Source organism: Propithecus coquereli, unplaced genomic scaffold (assembly GCF_000956105.1).
Source record: "Propithecus coquereli isolate 6110/MARCELLA unplaced genomic scaffold, Pcoq_1.0 Scaffold186, whole genome shotgun sequence".
NCBI lineage: Eukaryota > Metazoa > Chordata > Mammalia > Primates > Indriidae > Propithecus > Propithecus coquereli.
Genome location: NW_012143412.1, coordinates 3,902,988 through 3,914,638, shown reverse-complemented (window position 1 = coordinate 3,914,638; position 11,651 = coordinate 3,902,988). Strand labels below are relative to the sequence as shown.

The 11,651-nt window shown below is 34.5% G+C and overlaps 1 protein-coding gene across 1 annotated transcript in view; it reads right to left on the bottom strand.

Moving 5' to 3' along the window:
* Positions 1-11,651, bottom strand: part of TTC26 (tetratricopeptide repeat domain 26) — a 45,135-nt gene that overhangs the window by 28,680 nt on the left and 4,804 nt on the right. Inside the window, 2 exon segments of the mRNA XM_012642762.1 lie at positions 9,675-9,846; positions 11,037-11,195. Of these exon segments, the coding sequence (XP_012498216.1) occupies positions 9,675-9,846; positions 11,037-11,195 (331 nt within the window).

Here is an 11,651-nt window from a genome sequence, read left to right as displayed (position 1 = left end):
AATTAAAAGACAAGGGCCTGGTGCAGTGGCTCATGCCTGTAATCCTAGCACTTTGGGAGGCCAAGGTGGGAGGATCACTTGAGGCCAGGAGTTTGAGACCAGTCTGAGAAATATTGAGAGAACCCCGTCTCTATAAAAAGTTTAAAAATTAGCCAGGCGTGGTGGCATGTGCCTGTAGTCCCAGCTACTCAGGAGTTTGAAACAGGAGGATCACTTGAGCCTAGGAGTTTGAGGTTACAGTGAACTATGATGATGCCACTGTACTCTACCCTGGGCAATAGAGTAAGACCCTATTTCAAGAAAAAAAAAAAAAACCCTGAAAATTTGCCATATACTGGGAAGTTAGGAAGTATATCTCTAAGTAACCCAAAATAATTCATATAGGAATTAGAAGCCATATTGGATACTCAAACTCAGAATGTAGCTATATCAATTTATAACCTTAAATGTATATTTTAGAAAAGAAGAAAGGCTGAAAATTAATAAGCTAACCATATATTTTGATAATTTTTAAAAGTACAGCAAAACTCAGTGAAAGAAAACAGAAAGGAAATGACAAAGGTAAGTACATAAATTAATAAAGTAGAAAACAATTATACACTAGAAAGGATTAAAACCAAAAGTTGTATGTGTGTGTTTTTGTTTTTTTAAGACACTCTGTCCCCCATGCTGGAGTGCAGTGGTGCAATCACAGCTCATTGTAGTCTCAAACTCCTGGGCTCAAACGATCCTCCCACTTCAGTCTCCTGAGTAGCTGGGACTACAGGTGCAAGCCACCATGCCTGGCCTAAAAGTTGGTTTTTTAAAAGACTAAAGACAATTGAAAATGTAAATGAAATGATTGAATTTCTAGAAAAATACAACTTATCAAAAATAACAAGAAGAAATAGAAAACATGTGCAATCCTAAAACCTTTTAAAGGAATTGAATTTTGAATTAGTAACCTTCTAAACCTAGACAACTTCATCAGTAAGTTCCACCAAACGTTTAAGAGAAAAATCATGCCAATCTTAGAGAAACTTTTCCAGAAAATAGAAACATGTGGTACTCACTCCATAACCTTTGTACCAAAACCTAACAAGAACTGTACAAAAAAAACAAATGATAGATCAATCAAACCAATCAGTATTGATGCAAAAATATTAAATGTAATATTAGCTAAATGAATCCTGTGATGTATAAAAAGAAAAATAAGCCACAATGAAGCTGCATTTATTCTGTTGTAAAGTTGATTTAACAATAGAAAATATTTCAGTGTAATCTGCCATAATAACAGAATAAGGGGAAAATTATATGACCATCTCAATAGATGCAGAATGCAGGATATTGTTATAATTCAATATCTGATCATTATGAAACCTCTTAGCAAACTAACACTAGAAGGGAAGTTCCTTAATCTGATAAAGGGTATCTTTAAAAATTTACATTAAACATTAAAAGCTTAATATCAAAAGCTTTCCCTTTGAGATGAAAAATACACAAGGATATTTCAAATATGCAACACTGTTCTAATGGACCTAGCCAGTTCAGTAAGGTAAGAAAAGGAATATAAATTCTAAGAATAAGAAAAGAAGAAATAAAATGATGAAATAATTGGATATTTATAAAATCCAAATGAATTTACAGATAAATGATCAGAATTAATAAGAGATTTCTGAAAAAAAGACATAGTAATGATGAAGTTATATGAAAAAATGCTCAAAATCACTAATGGTAAAGGAAATGCAAATAAAAGCACAATGAAATATCACCTCATTCTGGTTAGAATGGCTATTATCAAAAAGACAAACGACAACAAGAGTTGGCAAGGACGTGGAGGAAAAAAAACCCTTGTGCATTATTTGTGTGAATGTAAATTAGTACAGCAATTATAAAAAACAGTATAGAGGTTCCTCAAAAAGTTAAAAATAGAATTATCATATGATTCAGTAATCACACTATTGGGTATATATCCAAAGGAAATTAAATCAGTATGTCGAGGAGATATCTGGACTCCCATGTTTACTGCAGCATTATATGGACTCAACCTACGTGTCCATCAACAGATGAATGGATTCATCTACAAATTCAATGCAACCCCAGTTAAAATTCCAGCAGGATTGTGTGTATGTTTGGATTTGACAGGTTTGTTTTATAATTCATATTGAAATATAAAGAGCCAAGAATAGCTAAGATACTCTTGAAGAACAATAGGATGACAGAACTTGCTTGACCCACTACTATGAAAATTTATTATAAACCTGTAGTAATTAAGGCAATGTTGTATCGAGAGCAGGGATAGATAAAATGGATCAATAGAACAGAATACAGAATTCAGAAATAGATATATAGACACTGGCATTGTTTGGTAAAGGTAGAATAGTAGGAAAGAATGATCTTTTCAATAAATAGCTCTGGGATAATCAGTTATTTTTATGGAAAAAAAAATGAAATGTGACCTCTGCCTCATGGCCTTCACAGAAATCAATTCCAGGTAGACTACAGACTTACATACTTCTAAATTTAACAAATGGATCAAAGAAGAAATAAAAAATGAAATTAGAAAATACTTTGAGATAAATAAAACTGAAGACACAACATAACAAAACTTATGGGATGCAGTTAAAGCAGTGCTTAGAGAGAATTTTACAGTTGTAAATGCCTATATTAAAAAAGAAAGTAAGAAAGATGGCAAATTAATAACCTAACCCTAAAACACTGGAAAAAGAAGAGCAAACTAAACCTAAAGTAAGCAAAGGAAGGGAATAATAAAGATTAGAGCAGAAATCAATTAAATAGGGAATAGAAGAACAACAGAGAAAAATCAATGACACCAAAAGCTGGTTCTTTCAAAAGACCAACGAAACCTTTAGCTAAACTGATCAAGAAAAAAAAGAGAAGATTCGATATACTAGAATAAGAAATGAAAGAGAAGAAATTACTACTGACCTTACCGAAATAGAAAGGATTACAGAGGAATACTGTGACCAATAATGTGACAATAAACTTGATAACATAGGTGAAAGGGATAAATTCCTAGAAAAGGAATCTAAACTATCTAAGCTGACTCAAAAAGAAATATTCTGAATAGAGCTGTAACAAATAAAGAACTGGATTAATAATGGGAAAAACTACCCCCAAAGAAAAGCCTAGGCCCAGATGACTTCACGGCTTAATGCTACCAACCATTTAAGGAAGAGTTTTAACAGCAATTCTTCATGAGCTCTTTCAAAAACAGAAAAGGGAATAGTTCCCAACTTAATACTATGTGGCCAGTATTATCCTGACTCCAAAACCAGAAAAAACATTGTAAGAAAAGAAAATGACAGGCCAATATCTTTTTTATTGGACAAAAAAATCCTCAAAAAAAAATCTTAGCAAACAGAATCCAGGAATATATTAAAAGGACAAGATACCATGACCAAGTGAGATTTATCCCAGGAATATAAGGGAACCAATTAATATAATACACCATATCGACAGGAAAAAAAAACACCAAAAACTACATGATCATCTCAATAGACACAGAAAAAGCAGTTAACAAAATTTAACACTCTTTCATTAGAAAAACATTTTAAAAAACAAGGACTAAAAGGGAACTTGCTCTACCTGAGAAAGAACATTTACAAAAAAACCCACAGCTAACATCACACTTAATGGTGAAAGACTGGATGCTTTCCACCTGAGATCAGGAACAAGACAAGGATATCTGCTCTCACCACTTCTATTCAACATTGTACTGGAGGTTATAGCCAGGACAATTAGGCAAGAAAAAGAAAGAAGAGGCATCCATATTGGACAAGTAGTAGTAAAACTATCCCTAATCACAGACAACATGATCCTATATATAGAAAATCCCACAGACTCCATAAGAAAGTTAATTAATGAGTTCAGCAAGGTTGCAGGATAAAAGATCAATATAAAAAATCAATAGTATTTCTAGTTACTTGCAATGAACAATTCAAAAATGAAATTAAGGAAAAACTTTCATTTACAATAGCATCAAAAAGAATAAAATAGTAAGTAATAATAAAAGAAATGTAAAACTTGCCCCCCGAAAACTGCCAACACTGTTGAAAGAAATTAAAGTACACCAAAATAAATGGAAAAACATTGAATGAAATGAAAGACTTAATAATGTTAAGATAGCAATAATCTCTAAATTGATGTGCAGATTCAGTGCAATCCCTATCAGAATCCCACCTGAGTTCTCTGTAGGAACTGACAAGATGATTCTAAAATTCATACTGAATTGTAGGGGACCAGAACAGTAGTCAAAACAATCTTGAAAAATCTCCAACAAATTAGGAGGATTCACACGTCCTGATTTCAAAACTTGCTACTAAGCAAGAGTAATCAAGATAGTGTGAGGCCGGGCGTGCGGTGGCTCACGCCTGTAATCCTAGCACCCTGGGAGGCCAAGGCGGGTGGATTGTTTGAGCTCAGGAGTTCAAGACCAGCCTGAGCAAGAGCGAGACCCCATCTCTACTAAAAATAGAAAGAAATTAATTGGACAGCTAAAAATATATAGAAAAAAAATTAGCCGGGCATGGTGGCGCATGCCTGTAGTCCCAGCTACTCGGGAGGCTGAGGCAGAAGGATTGCTTGAGCCCAGGAGTTTGAGGTTGCTGTGAGCTAGGCTGACGCCACGGCACTCTAGCCCGGGCAACAAAGTGAGACTCTGTCTCAAAAAAAAAAAAGATAGTGTGGTATTGGTGTAAGGATAGACATATAGATCAACGGAACAGAATTGACAGTCCAGAAATAAATACATGTATCTATGGTTAACTGATTTTCAACAAGGCTGCCAGACCGTTCAATGGGGAAACAGTCTCAACAAATAGTGCAAGAACAGGAATATTCACATGCAAAAGAATGAAGTTGGACTTTTACCTAATACCATATACAAATATTAATTCAAAATGGATCAAAGACCTAAATCTAAGAGCTAAAATTAAAAAACTGTTAGAGGAAAACAGGAGTAAATCTTCATGACACCAAATTCTTAGCTATGACACCAAAAACACAAGCAACAAAAGAAAAAAATAGATAAATTTGAGTCATCAAAATTAAAAACTTTTGTGCTTCAAAAAACACTGTTAAGAAATTGGAAAGACAATCTATAGAATGGGAGTAAATATTTGCAATTCATATATCTGAGAAGGGACTTGCACCTATAAAGAATCCCAGCAATTCGACAATAAAAAGACAAATAAATCAAAAAATGGGCAAAGAACTTGAATAGACACTTCTACAAAGAAGATTTGCAAATGGCCAATAAGCACATGAAACGATGCTCAACATCATTAATCATCAGGGAAATGCAAATCAAAACCACAATGAGATTCTATTTCATACCCAATAGAATGGCTAGAGTTATTATAAAAAGCTAGATAGTAACCACTGCTGGTGAAGATATAGAGAAATCAAAAAACTTATACACAGCTGGTGGGAATGTATAATGGTACAGCTATTTTGGAAAACAGTCTGGCAGTTCCTTAAACAATTAAATACAGAATTATCATATGACCCAGCAATTCCACTCCTAGGTATATACCAAAAGAGAAATGAAAACATATATACAAACAAAAGCTTATACAAAAATGTTTATAGCAGCATTATTTACAATAGGCAAAAAGTGTAAAAAAACCCAAATGTCCATCAACTGATTAATGGAAGAAACAAAATGTGGTGTATCTGTACAATGGAATATTATTTGGTCATAAAAATAAATGAAGTATTAATATATGCTGCAACATGATGAATCTTATAAACATGCTAAGTAACAGATGCCAGTCATAAAAGACCACATATTTTATGATTCCATTTACATGAAATGTCCAGAGTAAGCAAATATATAAAGACAAAAAGTAGATTAGTGGTTGCTCAAGGCTAGGAGAATGGGGGAATAGGGGTTGATAGGTAAGAGGTATGGCATTTCTTTTTGAGATGATGAAATGTTCTAAGATTGATTGTGGTGAGAGTTGCACATAACCTGTGAATATACTAAAAAACAAATGAATTGGACACGTTAAAAGGGTGAATTGAATGGTATGTTAAAGCTGTTTAAAAATAAAACTATAAATGGAAGATGTATGTCATCATATCTATGTTAGAATGAAAGTGACCTTTCTAAAAACATGACACCAATGCTAGAAACCACGTAAGAAACACTCCACATGAAACACATCCTTTTACACTCAAATTTTCTCTCCTATTTAAAGCATATATTAGGGTTTTGTCTTTTCTAATTTACTAATCTTTGTCTTTTAATTAGATAAATTAATCCTTTTAAATATAATACAATTATAGGTAATTTGGGTTTAAAACGCAAAATAGGCTTTTAGAAAATATTTTCAGAAAATATGATGTTGGGCTAGGAAATGATTTCTTAAACAAGATACAGAAAGCACTAAAGAAAGAAAAAGATAAATTTGACTATGTTTCAGCCTACAAAATCTGTGACAATTGCTAATATTTACTGAGAGTTTATTATGTATATCAAGTCAAGAACTTTACATTCATCATATCATTTAATCTTCACAACTACCTACGATACTATTATTTTCAGTACTATTATAGTCAGGACTATTATTTTCCCTGTTTTAAAGATGATGCTTAAGAAGGTTAAGTATTTTACCTAAAGTCACATAGCTATTCTGCCAGGATTAAAATTTGGGTCTATCTTATTCCAAGCTCAACCGCATAATCACTACTCTAGAAGCCATCTCAGTTTTTGGGGAGAAGTTCAACACTTTATTCTCTGAAACCAGCAGCTTTCTACCCCCTTTTACCAGCATCCTACATTCAATGCCTCTATTTCTTCACCGTTTACTTGTTATTCCTTCTGCCACATCTTCTAAGAGAATTCCCAGTCTGGATTAGTACTCACTTACTCCTAATCTCCTTGCAACCTAGCTTCAAGCCCCAATAATGATATTCTAATCAGAGTAGGAAATCCTAGTAATGAAATCCAATGGCCTTTCTTCAGTCTTCACCTTTATTGACCTCTTTTGCACCTCCTCCTTTAAACATAATTCTCTTTAACTTGTCACTCATACTTTAAATTTCTTATTCAACAAAAACGTAGTTGGCATCAACTTTGTGCATGCATTATGCCAGATTCTGGGATATAAATGTCAAAAGACACAGTCCCAAGCCGGGTGTGATGGCGCACACCTGTAGTCCCAGCTACTCAGGAGGCTGAGGTGGGAGGATTGCTTGAACTCAGGAGTTCAGCACCAGCTTGGGCTACACAGAGACTCCATTTAAAAAAAAAAAAAAAAGTCACAGTCCTAACCTTCAATGAGCCTGTCTAGACTGAAGATAAATAACTATCAAATAATAAGCACAATGGAGACATTTACACATATATATGCCTGTGTGCATGCATCTTTATGTGTATATTAAGAATATCTAAATTTGCAGTAAATTTTAGTGGTTTTTAAGTCTATGGGCTTTAGAGACAAAGGTTTGAAACCTGAATTTGCCACTTATCTGAGTTGTGTAAACTTGGACAAGTTATTCAAAGTATTTTAAGAATTAAATCAATCATTACAAATTATTTCATGCTTACCATAGAAGAGCAGAATGTTATTGGTGTTTGTGAGAGACTGAAACATATAATATAGACCTCATTACACAAATTAATAGAAGGCCTGATTTTAAATAGTTTAATAAAATTATCATAATTAAACACAAACTGTATCTTATTGTTACTCAAAAAAAGATTCTTAAAGTACATTTGACATAGCCTTATGCCGGAGCACGTTATACAATCTATATGTAAACTGTACTGACACAATTTAAAAGGAAAAAGCATGCCTTCTGGGGTTGGGAAGTATGGTCTAGTGTCCTGACTTGGATAGTTCTAGGTATACATAATATTGGTTAACCATGCTACCCATGCTAGACTATGGAAAGAACATGTGCAAACAGAATGTAAACATTTAATAGATTGTACCTTATAACAAAATTGGTAAAGTTCCCAAGACTGACTCAAGGTAGAATGGCAAGAATGTATTTCTTTTATTTGTTCTTACCAAAGGGTGAAAGTTCAAGATCAAGTTGCAAATCCACTCTGCTATTAAACTGCTGATGCTGGAAACATCAGCCAATTAGGCAGACTCAGGGGATTCTTTAGTTGAAATGACTATTATCCCAATAATGTATTTTATATAATATGCTCAATTGCATATAAAGCAATTTAACTGATGGTCATTTGTTTTGACATAACCAACCACCTTTATCTACATGAGCTCTGAAATGTGAATCCAGGCATATACTAAGGATATGTGCTCTCCACACCACACCCTTGCTCCCCCACAACTAAGTACTGTTTCACTCAAGGATTGAATCTCCTGTCAGTGTGAAGTGTGTTAATTGTGCTCCTTGCTGTTACATTTCCTCAATAAATTTTGCTTTGATATAGTTAACTTGCTGGTATAAGTTTCCTTTTCTCTTCCCACTATCCTAAGGTGGCACGATGCCAACTGGAACCAATTTTTGCACAAGGGTAGGAGTTTCAAATTTTGATACATGCAGAAATTTTACATTTAAATTTTGGTGGCTTCTAATATCAACTAAAGCAATAGCAATGGAGGTAATTTCCAAATGTGGCCCCCTCATAGAGTTAACCTAAAAATATCTATTTATATCTATATATGTGTATATAGATATAGTATAGAACATGTTCTCTATTATGTATCTATTTAAATATCTATATCGATATACATGTATGTATGTGTATATAATATGTGTTTATGTAATGTTAAATAACACTGTTGTTTAAAATGTTATTAAAATTACATGTTATTTAAGACATGTTAAATGAAATGAGAGGAGGTGATAATGTATGGCCTCTGGTGCACTCTCAGTTTCCTATAAAGTGAGAACTATAATATCTTCTATCTACAGGCTTGCCAGGGAAATTAAATAATGGATATAAAGTATTCTGCACAGTACCTATGAATAGCCAATTTCCAAGTATTTATAAAATGTCTACTATATTTGCCTCTTGGTTGTGACCTTAAAGGAGAAGTTGAAGTGTACCAAGCAGAGAAAGAAGGAAGTCATTCCAGGAGTGAGAATGATGTATGCAAAGCTATAGTGATAAGAAAGTATGGCATGTGGAACAAATTCGATGGCTAGAACGGAGAAGACAAGTCTGAGTAGAGGCAGGAAAATTATCTAAAGAGCGAAAATAAGCAGTGAGGAACTCCTGGACTAGAGCAGTAGCAAAGGAGAAGAGAATAGATAAAAGAGATATCTAGGACATATAACTGATCAGAACTGGCAGATGATTACACGGAGATGAAGGAGAAGAGAGTGATGGATATCCCAGGCTTCTGATGTGGTTTACTGGGTATATATTGGTGACATTCAACCACAGACAGAGCCACAAATATATTTTAGAGGAAGAAGTGGAAGCATTTGGTTTTAAACATACTTAAGTTAATGTAAGGCATCTCTGTAAAATGTCTACAATATATTAGACAAGACACAACATTCTTTTCAGAATACCTGATAAATAGAAATATTTATACAATTAGGTTTTTAATAGAATCACACTGGCAATGACAATTCTTGATATTAATCAAGAATTATACAGATAATAGAGTTTCATGAATAACTTGGAAAGCATAAAGTAATTCAAATTGGAATTAAGCAAATTAAAAACACATTTCCATCACTACCTCGGCTGCTTTGCCGTTGTAAAGGCGAAAATGATTGCAGGCCTTAAGATTGAGTGCGATGGTGCTATCGGGAATTTGCTGAAGGTAAACAGCCAGAACTTCTTGAGACACATCATAGTAATCCAACTTGTAGTAGCAGAGGGCCACATAAACATTGAGGGCAAGGTATTCCCTATTAGGTGAAAGAATTAAGGGGTAAGAATTTAAGTCTACTTCACAGAAATGTCAAATTACAAAGCTCAGATGGAAAACAAGGCAGAGGGACAGTTCATGAATTTGCCTTGTGAAGAAAGAAGGCAAGATATAATCAGTGTGATTTTTTTTTATTTTTGCATTATAATATTTTGGTGTTTTGACATAAGTGCAGTAAAAGATGACAACTAGAGAAGAAAGGGAAAAGGTCATACTGTTCATACTGAAAAACATATGCTATAATTCAACATAAACACAAGCATATACCACACAGATGGTGGACAGAAAAGGCAAGCAGGTTTGATGGCTGGAACTGGGAATAGGCAGGTGACTAAGAGGGTTATGCAAAAGAGGTGAGAAGGAAGGGGGATGAGGTATTTGCGGGTTGGGGGAGGGAGGTCAAGTGTTCGGTGATGAAGTTGGAATGTTAATTCTTCAGAATGGTTTGTTTCTAATTTTGTCAGCAAGTTACCTAGAATATAACTACGACACTGAGATTGATACATCTAGACCAGTGGACCCCAACCTTTTGGCACCAGGGACCAGTTTCATGGAAGATAATTTTTCCATGGATGGGGGGGCGGGGGTCGTGGTGGTGGTGGTGAGGCGGAGCTCAGGTGGTGATGCAAGCCTGACAATTTTTCCATGCAAGGGCAGAGGAGTGGAACTCAGGTGGTGATGACCGCCAGGTTCCTAACAGGCCACAGACCAGTACCGGGCTGTGGCCCGGGGACTGGGGACTGCAGATCTAGACCATGCATTTTCAAAAGGGGCTATATCACCTGCAAAGGGGCAAAAATTGGTTCTTATGAGGGGATGGAAAAAAATCATACCATTTTATGTATAAAGCACAGATATGTATAAAGTACATAAATGAATATACAATGTTTTTTTATATATATATATCAGCATATATTAAAATTTCATGGAAGAGCAAACACGGGTGAAAATGTTTAAAAAGGCTCATTAGAAGGGTGATGATGCAAAAAGGGTAGAGAAAGCCTGATCTAGACAATATCTAAGGAGTTCTTAATCTCACCAGATTATCGACTAACAGATTTGAGCACATGGTAGTACTAGATGCAAAGGTCACTAGGTCCTCGCCAAACTAGTTACAGGAGACACTAACATAATGAAAGAGATTTCGAGTAGGCATAAAAGGACACAGACCTGTTATCTAGCAGTATTCGCTTATATATATCAATAGCTTCTTGGTAGTGAGATCGCATATAGTGGATTGAGGCCAAACTAAGTTGATCTTCTGTGATATCCTGAAGGTTCTGATGAAAGTTCATCAATTTTTTCTCATCATTAAACTAAAATTGTGAGAGAGAAAAAGACATATAAAGATTCACACTAGTGTATAGTTCAAGAAATCAACACCTATGTGATAGAGATTTTAACTTCTGCTTCTTCTTCAGCCATTGTGTCTCTATCTTCTCCCAATTTCCCTCAGGTTCCTCCTATTCCCTTCAAAAAAAAAGACTGCAAATAACTTCTGGAGGCATAGCTTGACACTGGAAAGCCTTTAAATTACAATTAATATTAATTACTTGACCTCTCCCCTTACCTTCTTTTTCTTTTCTCCTTCTTTATAGTTTCTTCCTTTCCCTTTTTTCTATACCTCTTTACTCTTATCCTTTAACAATTTTTATCTGTTCTTTTGTAACTCTTTCTCCTTGGTGGACAATAGCAACCAAAATGAATTTCTCATTGTTACTTAGTAAAAAAATTTTTGATAGAGGCCAATTTCACTGGGGTTAGGTGATATCTCATTGTGGTTTT